This window comes from Musa acuminata, chromosome BXJ2-5, assembly GCF_036884655.1.
Source record: "Musa acuminata AAA Group cultivar baxijiao chromosome BXJ2-5, Cavendish_Baxijiao_AAA, whole genome shotgun sequence".
Classification (NCBI taxonomy): domain Eukaryota; kingdom Viridiplantae; phylum Streptophyta; class Magnoliopsida; order Zingiberales; family Musaceae; genus Musa; species Musa acuminata.
Window position 1 is genome coordinate 44767458 of NC_088342.1, and position 17978 is coordinate 44785435.

At 44.7% G+C, this 17978-nt stretch overlaps 5 protein-coding genes across 5 annotated transcripts; 2 read left to right on the forward strand and 3 right to left on the reverse strand.

The window, feature by feature from the left end:
• The first annotated feature begins 193 nt into the window (after nt 1-193).
• On the forward strand, nt 194-1594 carry LOC103985341 (purine permease 1). Its single transcript, XM_009403004.3, has 2 exons — nt 194-1084; nt 1178-1594. The coding sequence occupies exons 1-2, from the start codon at nt 311-313 to the stop codon at nt 1508-1510; spliced, it is 1107 nt and encodes a 368-aa protein (XP_009401279.2). The 5' UTR covers nt 194-310; the 3' UTR covers nt 1511-1594.
• Nucleotides 1587-2741, reverse strand: LOC135612968 (probable carboxylesterase 2). The gene has a single exon (XM_065109826.1). The coding sequence runs from the start codon at nt 2680-2682 to the stop codon at nt 1696-1698; it is 987 nt and encodes a 328-aa protein (XP_064965898.1). The 5' UTR covers nt 2683-2741; the 3' UTR covers nt 1587-1695.
• Nucleotides 2742-3815: 1074 nt separating this feature from the next.
• LOC103985339 (tuliposide A-converting enzyme 1, chloroplastic-like) lies at nt 3816-5056 on the reverse strand. Its single transcript, XM_009403002.3, has one exon. The coding sequence runs from the start codon at nt 5005-5007 to the stop codon at nt 4042-4044; it is 966 nt and encodes a 321-aa protein (XP_009401277.2). The 5' UTR covers nt 5008-5056; the 3' UTR covers nt 3816-4041.
• Nucleotides 5057-12001: 6945 nt separating this feature from the next.
• LOC103985337 (HMG-Y-related protein A) lies at nt 12002-12985 on the reverse strand. The gene is made up of 2 exons (XM_009403001.3): nt 12808-12985; nt 12002-12713 (listed from the first exon to the last, which is right to left on the reverse strand). Exons 1-2 carry the CDS (start codon nt 12844-12846, stop codon nt 12219-12221), a joined length of 534 nt encoding a protein of 177 aa, XP_009401276.1. The 5' UTR covers nt 12847-12985; the 3' UTR covers nt 12002-12218.
• Nucleotides 12986-14810: 1825 nt separating this feature from the next.
• On the forward strand, nt 14811-17759 carry LOC135612969 (protein NRT1/ PTR FAMILY 3.1-like). The gene is made up of 4 exons (XM_065109827.1): nt 14811-14969; nt 15051-15268; nt 15348-15907; nt 16766-17759. The coding sequence occupies exons 1-4, from the start codon at nt 14885-14887 to the stop codon at nt 17655-17657; spliced, it is 1755 nt and encodes a 584-aa protein (XP_064965899.1). The 5' UTR covers nt 14811-14884; the 3' UTR covers nt 17658-17759.
• Nucleotides 17760-17978: the final 219 nt, after the last annotated feature.

Consider the following 17978-nt stretch of genomic DNA (forward strand, 5'->3'; position numbering starts at 1 on the left):
TTCCAAGAGCAGATGAGAAGATAAGATCGATGTACCAACTTTGGAAGCATTCTGAGCGTTAAACTCGGAGCCAATGACCACTGTCAAATCTACATCTTCATGCGATATGACAGTCTTATATCATATTACCTATCGTAAACGTAGTTCAACAATGATCAGATTTCTTATACAGAAGCATAATTATTTTCCTTTAAATGCGATACGGAGTTCCATCGTTTCTGTCAAACGTTGTGTTTGATGTCTATCTCTTTCCATAGGAATTGAACCGTCTGAGTTGTTCTCATCTTCCTCGGTTCTCGTGGAAGGCTCCATGGAAGTGGAAGGGCAAGACCTCGACCGCCGGAACAAGGATGCCCCTCCCCAGATGAACAAAGGCCTCAGGAGGGCCCTCATCGCCGTCAACTGTGTCCTCATGGCGATCGGCAACGCCGGCGGCCCGCTTCTCCTCCGCCTCTACTTCCACAGCGGTGGCAAGCGGCAGTGGCTCTCGGGATGGCTCGAGACCGGTGGCTGGCCCATCATCTTCCTCCCTCTCCTCGTCTCTTACCTCCACCGCCGCCGCCGACTCCTACGGGGCCCTGGTCACCGCCACCAACCCCCCACCAAGCTTTTCCTCATCACGCGGCCACTCTTCCTGTACTGCGCTGCTCTCGGCCTCCTCCTCGGCCTGGACGACTTCCTCTACGCGTACGGGCTCTCCTTCCTTCCCGTCTCCACCTCCGCCCTCCTCATATCGGCTCAGCTGGTCTTCACCGCCTTCTTCGCCTTCGTTTTGGTGAAGCAGAAGTTCACGCCGTACTCGATCAACTCGGTGGTGCTGCTGACGGTCGGGGCGGTGATGCTGGGCCTCCACGTGAGCTCCGACCGCCCGAACAACGTGACCAGGGGGGAGTACTACATGGGGTTCGTTCTGACACTGGGGGCGGCCGCCGTGTACGGGCTATTCCTCCCGCTGGTGGAGCTGACGTACACCAAGGCGAAGCAGGCGATAACCTACACGCTGGTGATGGAGATGCAGATGGTGATGGGGTTCTTCGCGACGGCTTTCTGCACTGTAGGGATGCTAGTGAACAAGGACTTCCAGGTGATGAGGCTCTTCCCCCGTGATGTGTTCGATGAATCGAGCTGCAAGTAGCTCCTTCTGGGCTAATCTTGTGGACACACGTTGGACTTGCAGGCCATTCCAAGGGAGGCAAAGCATTACGAGCAAGGGGAGTTCAGATACTACGTCGTACTAGTTTGGTGCGCCATCTTGTGGCAGTTCCTCTTCTTGGGCACCGTCGGCGTCATCTTCTGCGTCAACACGCTGCTCGCCGGCGTCCTCATCGCGGTGTTCATCCCGGTGACCGAGGTATTCGCAGTCATCTTCTTCAAAGAGAAGTTCGGCAGCGAGAAGGGCGTCGCTCTCGCTCTCTCACTCTGGGGTTTGACCTCCTACTCCTACGGAGAGTACAGGGAAGGAAAGCGTAGCCAAAACACGGCTGCCGATCTCAGCAGCCAGCCTGTTTGAATTATTGGTAGTCGGTAAGGCAAGCGAAATAAGCGTTTGGAAGGTAGTGAGTTACTTAGCTATTAAGATCATAAAATATTGTAAGATCATCATTTATTATATATATATATATATATATATATACATATATATATATATATACATATATATATATATACATATATATATATATTATAGTCGCTTAATTATTCTATGGAAGACTCTCTCATTCTCTCTCTATCGAGAAAGCAGCAGATGGCTCTATCTTGAGCCAAAGCTTCATCACAAGTAGGGTCAAAGAAATGGAAGGTGTGGCCTTTTCCATCGGTCTCGTACAGCTCCACTTCTCCGCACCTCTTCTCCCTCAGCCTGTGGTAGTAAGCCCTTCCCCTGTCCCTCAGAACGTCCTCCACCCCCACGCACACCAACACCCGCTTGCGGTCCATGCCGGCCAAGCTAGGCGCACCGTCCGCCAGAGGGTTGATCATCGGATCGTCGACGCCCGCTGCGGCCGTCGGACATGCCAACTCCCAGAACCTCTCCAATCTGGCAGTCATCTCTGGGTTTATCGCCGCCGACTCCACCGGCTCCGACCCCAAGAAGTACGGATGGATGAGCACCACCCCATGGACTCCGACGCCACGTTCGAGCCCCTCAGCTCCCGCTCGCATGGCCATGTGGTGGGCTATGTTGGCCCCCGCGCTGTCGCCGGCGAGAAAGAGGCGGTCGAAGTCGGCGTGGTCGGCCAGCCACCGGTCCGGCCCCGGGCCCCCGTTTGCGTGGGAGGCCACCCACCGGAGCGCCTTCCACGAGTCATCGTAGGCGGCCGGGATCGGGTGCTCCGGCGCCAGCCGGTAGTTGACCGAGACGGCGACGACGTGAGCCCGAGCTACAAGGGAGTTGAGATAGTTGTGGAACATGGGCATGAAGGGGTTACCGATGCAGAAAGCGCCGCCATGGTAGTAGACAAGGACGGGGATTCTTCTCTGCGCGTCGGTGCCGAGACCCGGGACGTAGAGGCGTGCCGAGACTCCGGTGTCGGCTGCGATCACCACGTCCTTCGACGAGACTCCGGTGGCAGGGTCGACGGAGGCCGGGACGGTCTCGTTATCCTGGTACCGCTCGACGCGGCCACTCTTGTATATGCGAATGAGTGGTAGCAATTCGAACATGATCTCGTCCTCAGTATCCATCGGTGACGGAGAAGCCGAGCTGAGGAAGAGACGATAGAGTGTCGCATATGTAAGAATCCATCGTCAGATAACCTGCGATCCCCGCCGTTGAAAGTTCAACGCCATCAACGATATGTTGAATCCTTCCAAGAGAAGTTAAGAGAACAATCAAAAGAAGCCGGTAAGAAGGTATTGATTGGTTAGCCAATAATTTAGTGAAGGGGCGCACCATTTTTTCCGGCAACAAAGAAGCTGTTTGGTGGAAAATGAAACCAACGCTCGTCATCCATTTTAGTGGAACGTCTTTTTCTATGACTAATTACATATTGGACTTGTAGTTAGTTGCCTTCTCGATCCCTATATTATAAATTTTTTTATTGATATTTTTATATTTATTAAAGTGAAATATATATCTTAATTTATCTTAATGACATAAAATTTATCGACGAAAATATGAAAATAAAAATTAAAAAATATAATTTTAACGTTCGGTGATGGTCGACGTTGGTGGTGGCAGACAACGACAACGCTAACGTCGATGTCAATGTAGTTGTCTAGCCACCACTGATAACGATAAGGTCTATTCTTACCACGACACCACCCGTCTCTATGGAGCGCGCCACTGATCTCATCGTTGCCCGTCTCACACCACTCTACATCGATACTAACGCAATTACTGCTCGATGGTGATTGTCATCATGGTATCTATAATGAAGATGATGGCCTCTTTACCGCTGACTCATCGAACTAATCTCAGCATCGATCTCTCTCCTTTTGCATCTATATTAACATCGACATAGATAGTGGTCATTGCCTTCTAATCCATTCCCTCAACAAGCTTTGTATTATGTTCTATCATCTCCTCGATGAGTGGTCTCTGCTGTTAGACGTGGCCACCTTCGCCTGCACTTCCCGCATCGATGACCGTACATATATACATACATACAAAAATATACATATATATATATATATACGATAAATCAAAACAGAATATTTTCATAAAAAAAATAAAGCAACCTTATTTATTGATGGAAGCAAAAAAAAAAAAAACTATTTCTTCTTGCGGTAAAATAGAAATATCTATTGATGTAAGCAAAAAAAAAAAAACGTGTTGAATCAGACAAAATATTCTGTATGATGGGGATTTTGTTAGATCATCATAAAATCCTCATATCAAACCATTTATCCTTAGAAATGTACAGAGATCATCGAAGCTAAATGAAAGCAACTGTTGACCGGCAGATATGACTGACCACACAACGAAGTCTTTATCGCTTGGTTTTAGAAGGATCGGACACAAAGATCTCATTTCATGGCCACCATATGGACTTCTTGAAGGAATCTCCCCAAGAGATGGCCATCATCCATCATTTGATGAGCTCAGGAGTTGAGGAAGGCGGCCACCGCCTGCAGCTTGGCCAACGCCTTGTCGCTCTTGGGGTCACTGAGATGGAAGACATGGTTCTCTCCCACCGTCTCCAGCAGCTCGGCCTCCCCCTCCCACCCGCTCCGCTTCAGCGCCTCCTGGTACTCACGCCCTTTCTTCCGCAGCATGTCCTTCTCCGCCACCGTCACCAGCACGCGCCGGCACGGCAGGGCCGCCAAGCTCGGCGCCCCCTCCGTCAGCGGGTCGATCCACGGGTCGTCCAGCCCGGTTGTCCCCGGGCGCACGAACGCCCACAAGCGCTCCACCCACTCCCTCGCCTTGGGATCCCGGCTCTCCGGCTCCAGCGGCTCCGCCCCACAGAAGAACGGGTGGACCAGCAGTAGCCCTCTGATCTCGGTGTCTCCGCCGCCCAGCCCATCTTCCGCCGCTCGCAGGGCCATCTGGTGCACAATGTTGGCGCCCGCGCTGTCCCCGGCCAAGAACACGCGCCCAAGATCCCCACGCTCCGAAAGCCACGCCTCCTCCGTCGGCCGCGACGCCACCCACCGGAGCGCCGCCCACGAGTCGTCGTACGCGGCCGGGAGGGGGTGTTCCGGCGCGCGCCGGTAGTCAACCGACACGGCCACCACGCCGGCCGCGGCCACGAGAGAGTTGAGGTAGTTGTGGTACGTCGGGGAGAAGGCGGTCTCGATGACGAAGCCGCCGCCGTGGTAGTAGACGAGGACGGGGATCTTCTTGTCGGGGGGGCTGCCGGACAGGTCAGGCAGGTAGAGCCGCGCCGTCAGGTTGGTGGCGGGGTCGACCAGGACGTCTTTGGAGGCGACGCCACTGGCAGGGTCGAGTCCGGCGAGGAGAACCTCGGTGCCGACAAGACGCTCGATCCGGCCGCTCTTGTAGACGCGAACGAAGGGTGGCGCGTCGATGACGACTTCGTCGCTGGCGTCGGCGTCGGCGTCCATGGCTCGATGCTGTCTCTTGGAAGATGGGATGGTGGTCGAGACTGGTTGGTATGGTGACGATGACATCCACCCCCACCCTGTACCTTTAATAATAGCGCAATGAGTCTGACGCTGGCCCACTTTTTATGTGGCTATTACTGTGAGTGCCAGTTGGGTAAATGACGTATGAAGGTTATGGGAAGGTTCCATCAAAACCGTCCTTCCCATTTCATCTTTTAATCTCAGCCGTTTATCTAAATAATTGTTTGATATTTACACACATGGGGTTTAGAATTGATAAATATCAATGGACATTAATTGAGGAGTAGAGTAATTAGGAATCTATGAGGATAAAATCATTGAATCTATATTTTAAGATTCACTTTCATAAATTATGTTGTATGTGAATCGACTATGAGATATGATGATGAAGAAATATTAATAATCCAAAACTGATAACAAAAATTAATTGTTCTTATTGCCATTAGAAAACTATGATAGGAACTCCAACCTAAATAAGTTGAAACCTTTTTATTGTGTGTTTGTTGTATTTTTGTATATACAAAAGAAGAGTGGTTGCAAACCCTCACATTCAAAGGTGGAAAGCAATGGGGGGGTTGGCTAGATGATGGCTAGTGATGGCCTTAATGTGGTTAGTGTTCCTTGAAAATATAGCTAGCCAGCTCATAAGGCATGGCCACCTTGTCTATGGCTTTATTGAAGCTTGAAGTAGTAGGTAAGGCATGATATAATGGGTGTGCTTAGTGGTTGGTTTTTTTTGTGTTTTTAGAACTTTCTAGATCTATCCATTCTTCAAACATTACAAAACATGCACAAACATATTGGTTTCACGAAATGGTGATTCAATTTGGTTTATATTAGGGAGTATTTTTTTTTTAAATCCTGATAACATCCTTAAATCAGGTTGTTTGAAGTTTGATCGATCCGTAGATTGATTTGGTTAAGTCAAGTCGATTCGAGTTGGATCCTTTCGGATCGAATCGAGTTAAGTTAGAGTTCTTATATTCATGTTACAATCAAGTTATTCTCATTCACAAAATCTAATAAAAATATAATAATTTTTATATAAATATATTCTAATTTTATTATAAAATAAAAAAAAATAGTATAATTTTTTGTTACAATCATATTCTAATAGAATTCTCAATTTTTTATGATTAATTATATTTAAAATAATTTTTTTATTTTTAAAATAGGTTAGATAATCGAGTTTAACTTATTTCAATTTCGAGTGTAACTATAATAATATAGGAAATAGAAAATGTAAGATTTTATCATTTATTTTATGATAAATTTAAAATAATTTTATACAAAAAATAATATATTTTTCGTATGTTATTTAAAAGAGTATAATTTGAGTACAACTTGATCGAGAGTTACTTGACTGTAATGATTTTATGAATAATTTTATATAAATGACTTAAGTTTTTTAGTTTGATGATGAATCTAAGATAATTTAATATAGAAACTAATATATATATATATATATATATATATATATATATAATTTTATGAATAAGTTTAACTCAAGTTTAATTATTTTTTTGAAGATAAACTATAAGGAGGAGGAGGAGGAGAAGTAAAAAAAGAAAAAGAAAAAGGAAGGGGTGAAGGAGGTGGATGAGAGAGAGAGAGAGAGAGAGTGTGTGAGAGAGGTGGAGGAGGCCAATGGAGGATGAGAAAACTAAGAGGGAGGAATAGGTGGTGGAGATGGAGTAAGAAGAGAAAAGTAACGTAGAAGAGGTGGGGATAATTTAAAAGAAATCAAGAGGTAATGTAAGACTTAATTAAATCAAATTAAATAGTTAAGATTTAATTGAATCAATTTGGTCTGATTCATTTTAAAAAATCAATTTAGTTTTAAAAAAATAAATCAAACTTAGTCAAAGGATAATTATAATCATTTTATGAATTAAATGAGAGTATTTTAATCAAATTAAAAAAAAAAAAAAAAAAAAAGCCCAATACTAGAGGCTTTTTTTTCTATAAATTGTCCAAACATGTGGGATGAATTAGTAATCTTTCGACTATTAGCATATTTTGATTGATTGCCTAAAACAAATTGAAATCCAATATTTGCAAATTCTATGTTAGAAGTAGGGAGAATTCGGCTAGGGATCCTCAAAAATTTAGGTCGAGTGAATACCTAACAAGACCTACATTGATGTTTAATTTAGAAAGTAGATTAATGTAGGAGAATTAAAAATATTCAAGAGAGTTAAAATAGTGTATTTATGATTATTTTATAGGAAACTTAGTAATCGTTGGAGTTAAATAAAGAATTAACATGTAGAATAAACTTAGTAATCGACGATAGTTCACGGACACGACGACTTCGCCGGCCAAAGCCACGAGGGAGTTGAGGTACATGGGGGAGGTGGCAGTGTCGACGACGAAACCGTCGCTGTGGTAGTAGACGAGGACAGGGAGCGTCCTCTTTGGGGGCCGCGGGCGAGGTTGGGGAGGTAAAGGCGCCCTCAGGTTGGTGGCAGGGTCGAGGAGGACGCCCTCGAAGGGTCGGCATCCATAGCGCGAATCTTAAGCTCGCCAAAATTAGTCACTATTTGTCATGAGGGTTAATTATAAATTACCCACGTAGTTAACTGTCATAAGGTTCTTATAATTTAAAAAGTTAAAAGCGAAATATTTTGATTTATTTATCCTAATATCATCGATTTTTTAAATAAAAAAATATATATATATAAAATAAAATGATAATTTTAACGTTTTAATTAATAGTGACGAACGTTGTCGATGGTGACGAAATACGACATTATTAGTGGTTGTGGATGACTATTGTGGATGAGAAGAATGACGATGAGAGGTGAGAGTCACTTTACATCTGCATCGACATAGTTGCCAAATAACGTCGCTCAGCATATGCATCGATGACTCTTTCGCCACTCAACATCTGTGTCGGCACTGATGTATTTAACAAGCAGCCCTCACTTCTCGTCGTCGCTCTCATCATCCATAACAATCACTCGCGACCCCTAGCAGGACTGTCACCCATCACCACTGACGCTATCCGTCATTACAAATTGGAATGTTAAAAATATTTGTTTATCCTTTATTTTCATATTTCCGTTAGTAAAACAATGTTATGATAAATGGATTTAGATATTTTATTTTCGTAACTATACAAATATTAATATAATTTTTAAAAATATAAAAATTAAAAATTTTATAATTAGCCCTGAATGAGGCTAATCAAGTCATCTTTTATAGTGTATTCGAGAGACACCTATGGTTTAAGATCCTTGATTTATTAAAGTGTATTCGAGAGACACCTATGATTTAAGATCCTTAATTCCTATAATTATAAAAATAAAATATCTTGATTTATTTATCCTAATGTCATCAATTTTAACAACGAAAACTCGAAGACAAAAGATAAGAAGATAATTTTAACGTTTTAGTTAGTGCTAACGAACATCGTCGATGATGATAAACGATGATACCGTTGGGGGCCACGAATGACTGTTATGGATAAAAAGAGCAACGACGAGAGATAAGGATCACTCTGTATCTGCATCGACATAGTTGCCGAGCGACATCGCTCGACATCTGCATCGACAACCCTTTTGATATATTTCCCGAGCAACTCTCATCTCTTGTCGTCACTCTTTTCATCTATAACAATCACCCGCAACCCCTAGCAGTGCTATCGCCCATCACCGACTAGAATGTTAAGAATATTTTTTTCCCTTATTTTCATATTTCCATCGATAAAATCAGAATAAATTGAGTTAGATATTTTACTTTCATAATTATAAAAATATTAATATAATTTTTTATAACGTAAGAATAGAAAATTTTGTAATTAGCCCTGATTTTAAATTCACACATCAAATGGGGCTAATCGAGTCATCTTTAGGACACCACATGTGCAGCAACAACAATGGGGAGATACCGAGTACTAAGTTAGAGTTATAAGGACAACTCCTAATGTACTTTAAGCCTCAAAGAAAGGATGGAAAGTATCAATCGATGTTATGATTTATCTTAATCGATAATAGATAACTCAATTATAAGAATTTATCAGTTAGATTGTGTTGGATCATACTAATATGATTCAGATGAAGTCAGTGAAATTAATTGGAAAAAGTACCACCTAAGAATGATCCGACAAACCATAAGAATTGAGGGTTTCAAAGTTTCATTTTAGGAAGATAAATTAGCAACTCCATAAAATCTCCCCTAATCTCTCTCTTGGTAGATACTTTAATCAATCAAGTGGAACTCAAGTGAGATTAAAAATAAGAAAGAGTAGCAGAGGCAGAATCAGAATCAAAACCAAAAGTTGAACACAGGTTGCATCAGGTCACACTGAACTCAGAGCAGAATGATGAAACAAATCACTGCAAAGACAAAAGTAAGAAGTTAGAACTCGCCATGAACACAGAGCACTGAAGCAAAGAGCAATAAGAGAGGAAATAGGATCTTTTTCATCTACAACAACGGGCAGAGTGAAATAGTAATTACAATCCCTCTAACACCTGCTTCCAATGCAAAGACATATAGCATTTGAAGATCTTTCTTGTATTATCTCAAGCAGTATCCTCAATTGGACTTAAAAGAGTCATTTTCTCATGCTCATATGTCAACTCTTGCATTGAAATGACAATGAAATGCTTGTCTACATACTGTTTGATCCAAGAATTTAAAGGAAGCATGAGTCTCATTTATATATCTTGAACAATAGAAAAAAGAAAGAAATGTTTCGTATTTGTGTTGCCTAAACCACAAACCCAGCAAGAACTTGTCCAGCTTATTCAACCATAACAATATTCACAAGTTATATCTTGCTTGAATTCATATGTAGACCAAACAAGGGCTCAATTCAAATACGAATAGATGCTACACAAATGCGAGAAACATTTTATCATGTTAAGCCTTAACATTCAAACTTAACCACTACAGAGCTTTGTTCTTTCATCAACCAAATGAATTTAGTTTGGTACATGGATCAAATGAACCACAGTTGGATTCAGTAACATCAATGATAAATCCAACTGACAATTCAGATCGAGCAGTTGGAATGATTCCAAGCGATTGCAATATATCCTCACTAGTTTTTGAAGATTTCCAACCTCTATCTTACTATTTCAAAAAGAAGGAAGAATAACACTATCAATACCCCTTCATGCATTTTGATCAGTCAAACCACCTAGGAAGACTCCAAATTCTAGTTGGAAGAGAAAAGAGAAACAAATCAAGCTCAAATTAAAAGGAAAAAGATGACAATCGCCTTTAAGTAATTATCAGCAATTCCATGAAGGTGCAGATATCCACTAACATGAAAATGTCTATAGTCCAGAAAACTGATCTTGAACTAGGCAGTGTAGTTCTGGACAAGTGTGGATAACAAAAAGACAGTAATGGTTTAGAACAAAACATGATAACAAGTAAATACAGCTGATGGAGATCAAAGCCACTAATGGACAAGATAGGCAATGTAAATGCAAGAACCAAATGAAACGGTGACAAAGAACCTCAAAAGATATCCATCGATCGGATAGATCAGCCATCATGTTGCAGGCATCTGATCTCATGAATCACCAAAAGTCCTGCATATAGTTTTTTTTCATATGCGTCAGTATTGAGATTCCATAGACAACAGGTATGCTTGTGTTTATGGAGATATTAGATCTTCCATAAACAAGCATGCAGAAAATATTCCACCCCAGGTGCCCATCACATTCAACTCAATCAGCACAAGAGTCCATCTGAGCATCCAACTCTATTGTTCATTTTGCTTGCAGGTAATCTCTCCAAGATATTTATCCATATAATAGATTCATGCATCACAATCATCATCATAAAACTTGAAGCAAAAAAGAGCTACTATGTGAGACAACTATACACAACTCATTTACAACCTCATACACCACATTCTTACTATACTCCACATCCAGCAGAGATAAACATGCTTAACATCACATTAAGACTTCCAACCCAACCTTACAATAATTTCCTATACCAAGCACAAAAAAATGTCCCAGTAAGAGGGGGGGGGGAATAGCATTTGAAAGAAAATACTGAAAATTCAAGCTCCTAGAGAAAAAACAACAATAAACACCAAATCATTTTCAATAACATGGTCATCTTTAACATCAAAGCACACTTAACATCACGGCACAACGTACATGTAGATGGCAAGCACCACATCCACAAAATAGCAGTTCATCTCAAGATTTCTGGCAACAGTGAAGACAAGAAGAAACAGCAGTAAGTTCAAAATTCAGCATTAACAGTTAACCCCTTTCCTCCCACAGGGCACTTCTCTCTAGTCTGCTCCCAGTCAGACCACATCAAACACAATTGGAGACTAACCTTAGGAAGCCAATCCAACCCTTAACAGCACCACAGGCAGCACCAACGGGATATGCAATTAATATGTTTATATGCATCACTAGTACAATTGAAACATCATTAAGACACATGCTTGTCCTAATAGATAGAGAAGTTCTTTGATCATAAAGCAAATAATACACCAAAGTCATTCTTATGATAGAATGCACAATCACAAAGTCAACATTCAATCTCGTTATTCCATGTCTCCTGTACTGGACTAACACAGTCAATGAGATGACTAATCCTACCTTCTATAGGATATTTGATTTTTACAGTGAAAGAACCTGAGCATCTTTTTCAGAGTGATTCCACTTGACTATATCAAATGCAGATATGCCACTATATTTTCCCAGGGAACAGGTTCATGCATTTCCACTATATTTTCTAGTGAACAGATTCACTCATCACAACAATCATTATAGCAAAACAGCAAGAGATATCAATCATGAAGAAGAAATAATACACTACTTAAAGAACAACCTAAAGTACACTTTTAGTGCATTCCATCACCACATATTAGCATCACAAGCAGACATACAACTCAAATTAAGAGTGATCTCCTACCTCAAACAGAAACACTGTTACAGTAACAGTAAAAAATAAAAGAACTCCCAGAAGAAAAACAACAGTAGAAAACTGAAAGAAGCACCACAATCAATATCAGTCAGTCATTTTCAGTAACACAGTCAACTAAGACGTCTGAGCATAATGTACATGCAGATTCCAAGCATCACCACCCGGACAGGGACCGTCTCTAAATTACTCACAACATTTAAGACAAGAAACAACAAAGAAGAACAGCGTTTAAGTATAGGAATCAGCATTAGCAGTTGACTTCGCCAATAAACTCCAATTTATACCACATCAGTCACTAAGGCAGGCTTCACCTTGGGAGGCCGACCGCGGCCTCTCTTAACCCCGCTACCAGCAGCGGCGGCAGCAGGAGCCGCCGTTCCAGAAGCAGCGGACCGGGCGGCCTTGGGCGGACGCCCGCGGCGCCGCGGGAGCCCGGCCGTGGCCTTCGCGACGGCAGCTGCGAGGGGGTCCTTCGGCTTCGGGGGCCGCCCGCGGGGGCGATGCTGAGGGAGGACGGCGCCGGTCGGGAGCTCCGGCTTGGGCTTGGGCGGTCGGCCGCGGCCCCGCTTCGGGGGCACGTCGGCACCGGGCCGAAAGTAGTTGTTCTTGATGAACAGCAGCTCGCCGCTCTCCCGCATGCGGGCCAGGTGCGCGGTGAGCAGCGACGAGTGGGACGGCGGCAGCTCCCCGTACTTGGTCTCGATGTACTTCGAGATGGCCGACTTGTTCGACCCGTTCTTCTCGTTGAGCGCTTCGATCGCCTCCATTATCATCTGCAGAGCACGCACCAACCCACACATCAATCAAAGATTCACGACAAAGAAACCATCATGAAAAGCGACCCGAAAACCAAATTCCTATCGATACCTCAGGATATGTCTTGCTAGCTTCCTCATCGGTAGCCATGGAGGGTGCCGTTTGGGGGTCGGTTGGTCCGATCGAGAGGGGTTTTAATGACGGATAAAGAGAAGGGAAAGAACATAAAAGATTAAAAAAATAGAAAGAAATGGAAAGAAATAAAGGGACGACGATGATGATGATGACGATGATGATGATGAAAAGGAGGAGGAGGAGGAGGAGAAGGTGCACTCCCGTGAGGAAGTATGGACGGCACAGATGTGAGGAGACGATTGGGATCGAAGCATGCTGAGTGGTGGAAGTACGCGTCACGCGGATCCGTGACATGGCAGAGTGCGACGTCAGCTTCGTTGGGTTGCTTTCGTACTTTCACCGTTCTCAAAGCAGAGAAGGTATCGAGCCGGTCGGGTTTCGGTTCCACCGCCACCTACCTCAGACCCGGTGCGGTCCGACGTTCACATGTACGAAATTGAACCCGGTCCATTTTCTTGCAATTTTAACTAAATTGGAAAGAAAGGAAATCAAGACAGAAGAGCATCATGAAAAGTAGATAATGACAATAGTAATACAAACAATAGTACCTAATTGGATATACCACAGATTTCAATTAGAACATCACCAGAAAATTGAAATCGATAGTTTCCTAATAAATTTATTGAAAGTTAAATATCACTTTGCGCTATAAATACTTGCTTCCAAATCGAGAGTGTTATAGGTTAGAGTGGATATACGTCATGACGACGATGATGATGATCAAATCACTTTAAATTATGTTATTCGATCGAACTACGAATGATACTATGAGAAACAAACATTTCAAATTTTGCATGGAATCCTATCAAGATTTGCTTGTCATGTGCATCTCTCGTAATATGAATGCAAGTTTAGATTTTGATACTGTTAGTGTAAACAACCTTAAGCCGTGGCCTCGAGGCCGATGTGGTTGGATTTGGGTCCGAATGATTGGGGATCTTCATGGGACGACCCTTGAGATTGTTGAGATGGCCGATTGCGGTGGTCCGATCACGACGGGATGACCGTTTCCTTTGGGAGGGAACTCCTCGTTTGGACACGCGATGGGAGGTGCACCGTCTTCGTCCCTGCACACAGGTCGGGTCGGGAGGCTCGACCCAACCCCTCTGATGATCAAGTCAGTGGATAATTTTGGGGGGTTTTTGTCACCTCATCATCTTCCTCTCCCGTTTAGAACGCGAGGGTATTTATAGAGAAGCTTACTGTTTTCTAATGTGCCCGCTTGCAGGGGGCAGGCTCGTACTCCTGGTAGCATCTGACACTGGTGTTGGCGTGGCGCGAAGGACCGGGCTTGTGCAGGACGTGGCGCGCCCCGATCGTCGTCCTGGTCTGCCTTGGTCAGGCATGTCAAATCGAACCGAGGCGTGGATCTTAGAAGAGCGCACGTCCCACCATTATTACCCTCATCAAATCCATTTCGCTTGATCGTATATTTCGTTTAACTTAGATATCGGACCATTCATCGGAATAATGGTCCAATTCATCTAAAATTGTCTTATCCTACTCATAGAATGTAGCTTTATGACGCATGCAGGATTCCTATGGCATAAAATGACAGCTAAATCTATACATGTTAGATGTGTTTGTGATCTGACACTCTGATACAAGGTTTTCCATGTAAACCAAAAGGCAAAGATGGTCCCAACAGCACTGAAGAGTGTCTTACCTGATTCAGCCTAAGTGACTTGGCCAGCACTATCGTTTGCTCTTACCATAGTGCACAGCTCAAGGTAAAGGCCTTCAATCATACATGTAAAGTCATACTCAGTCAATTGTCCCCTTCTTTTTGTCACTTGCCTCAGTAGTACATACGAGGATTTCTCTCCTCACAAACTTTATCATTTGATATGAGAGTTTTCCTATTTACTTGCAGTAATTGTGGTTCTCTTCTATTCCATGTGTGGTTTGTACGTACATTTTGCAATGTGGTGTCCTGACCACCACCAGAACACAAAATCAAGGAGAAGTGGTAGTAGTGGAAGTAGAGAGAGGTGAAGTTCTATAAGTAACTGGCACTTGCCATCATTTAGAAGAAGCATTGGTGAGGGAGGAGATGGAGGTGAGAGGGCAAGAGAGAAGCCGAAGCCTCAATGATGAGAGAAGAAAAGGAGGGCTTAAGACGTTGCCTTTCATCTTTGGTAATACCTCTTTTCTTCTTCATGCTTTATACTCGTTGTTTCCTAGTTGATGATCTCTAGATGAGGCTCTGGAACATGCAGCTAACGAGGTCTCTGAGAAGCTGGCGGTGGTCGGGTTCTCGGCAAACATGATAAGTTACTTAACTCAGCAGCTTCATATGCCACTCACCAAAGCAGCCAATACCTTGACAAACTTCAGCGGCACCGCAAGCTTGACGCCGCTGCTCGGAGCCTTCCTCGCCGACGCCTTCGTCGGCCGGTTTTGGACCATCGCCGTCGCCTCCATCGTCTACCAGATCGTAAATCTTCAGTGATCATTTCTTTGTTAAGATCGTTTCATGTGAGACACTTGATGTACTTCCTGTGATCTACTGACAGGGAATGATAACCTTAACGATCTCGGCGGCCCTTCCGCTATTTAGACCCCCACAATGTACTGGCGATCACAACTGCGAGGAGGCGTCGGCGTGGCAGCTCGCGGTGCTGTACGTCGCGCTGCTGCTGAACGCGATCGGCGCTGGAGGAATCCGGCCATGCGTGGTGGCCTTCGGCGCGGACCAGTTCGACGAGTCGGACCCCAAGGAGAAGACGAAGACGTGGAGCTTCTTCAACTGGTACTACTTCTGCATGGGGGCGTCGATACTGCTCGCTGTCACGGTTGTCGTCTACATCCAAGACAACGTCGGGTGGGGATGGGGACTGGGCGTGCCGACGATTGCAATGGGAATATCAGTCGTGTCCTTCGCCGCGGGCTACCCGATGTACCGAAGGTTGGAGCCTTCAGGGAGCCCGTTCACTCGGCTGGCGCAGGTTGCGGTGGCCGCAGTGAGGAAGAGAAAGGTGGCCATGGTCGCTGATCCAAGCTGCCTGTATGAGAACGACGACATGGATGCGCCCATTTCTCTCTGTGGGAAGCTAGTGCACACCAAACAATTAAGGTTAGCCATCTCTCTCACAGAGTTCTTGTCTTGTCTCTCTCTACAATTTGATTCCCATTACAAGGCATTGCACTGGTCAATTATCTCTCTCTCTATCTCTGTTGGTAACATGTCATTGTTTTATGCTCACTATTGTTACGATCGCCATTAAATACCAAGTGGTTTATTGGTCAAAGTCATCAGCCGAAGGTGACAGAAAGTCTCATTGCCCGGTTTTATGGGATAAGAGATCGATCAAGATATTTAATCATAATTATTTCGATATTGCATTACCAAATTAGTCTTTAGAGATGAACACTAACATCCACCAATCAAAGCCATCGACTATACCCCAGTGAGATCACGAGGACAGGGAAAAGGATGGGTGGCTTGTGCAAGTAGACGTGCTCCACTGACGCTACTGCTCTGCCGTTGCTCGCTCAGTCATGAGACATGAACGTCCGTATCCATCCACTCGACTGTGAGCGAGTACTTCCTGCCATTATGATGGCGCAATCTTGGCTCCTAGTGACCAGAGTGAGTGTCGACGCTTCATGGCCTCCGCCCTGCCTGCGGAAGACCAGGTGGACCTGCACACCAGAATTATTGATCGTGCCGGTCGACGACTGTATGACATCGGTTCTGTGAGAGAGAATTTGATTCAGACAGTTTGGTGAATACCCATCTTGCAGTTCATCACTGATGGGATTCATGAAACTAATCAACTAAAGATTTCTATTAAAAGTTTGTAGCGCAGGAGGAGGACGATGAGCATGCGAAGACGACCAAACACGTAAAGGAGTCCAGTCAAAGTCAAAGTACGTGAAGCAGTAAAACGTTGAACGGGAATTGTTTACGTGACGTTACTTCGTGTTACAGTTTCCTGGACAAGGCGGCGATCGTCACCGCAGACGACCAAGCCACGGAGAACTCCGGCAGCCGGCCCAACCCGTGGCGTCTGAGCACGGTGCACCGCGTCGAGGAACTGAAGTCGGTGATCAGGATGGCCCCCATTTGGGCCGCCGGTATCCTCGTCATCACGGCGTTCGCCCAGCAGAACACCTTCTCCATCCAACAGGCACGCACCATGGAGCGCCGCCTCTCTCCGCGCTCGGCTTTCAGTATCCCCCCCGGCTCCATGACAGTCTTCACCATGCTCGCCATGCTTCTCACCCTCTCCCTCTACGACCGCGCCATCGTCCCCCTCGCCCGTCGCTTCACCGGCCTCCACCGTGGCATCTCGTTCCTCCACCGCATGGGAGTCGGGTTCGCTTTCTCCGCCGTGGCCACCCTCGTCGCCGGCTTCGTCGAGGTGCGACGCAAACGCGCGGCGGCGTCCCACGGTCTGCTCGACGACTCTGCCGCCACGATCCCCATCTCCGCCTTCTGGCTCGTGCCGCAGTACGCACTGAATGGGATCGCCGAAGCATTCACGTCCGTTGGCCACCTCGAGTTCTTCTACGACCAGGCACCGGAGAGCATGCGCAGTACGGCGACGGCACTGTTTTGGATGTCGATCTCGGCGGGCAGCTACTTCAGCACGCTGCTGGTGTCCATGGTGCATCGGTACAGCGCTGGGGAAGATGGATCCAATTGGCTTCCTGATAACCTTAACAGGGGAAGGTTAGAATACTTGTATTGGATCATCACGTTCCTTCAAGTACTGAATCTGCTATACTATATGATCTGTGCGAAGTACTATACGTTCAAACCAGTACAGTCCCGTCAGAGAACAGATGAAGGGGCTGTGGAGCTCAATAATAAGGTATAAGATGCTTTCTACAAATGTATATTTGAGCTTTAGCAAGGTGGGAAGAACTGTATATGTACTCACGTAATGCAGGTGTCCTTCACTGACAAATTATTACTTCCACTGCACTGCAAGAACAACATCCATCCAGCAGAACAGTCTTAACAAGGCTAGATTGTAATACCATTGGGTGGGATGTGATTCGTATGGATCTTTTCATGTATGAAAGCTGTGATCACCTCTCCCATAGTTTAGATATTCCATCCTCCTATTATGTGCGACTTCACTCCATTCGAACTCACAGACCGGGATCAGAACATTTGAAGTGCTAATCGAGTGAGT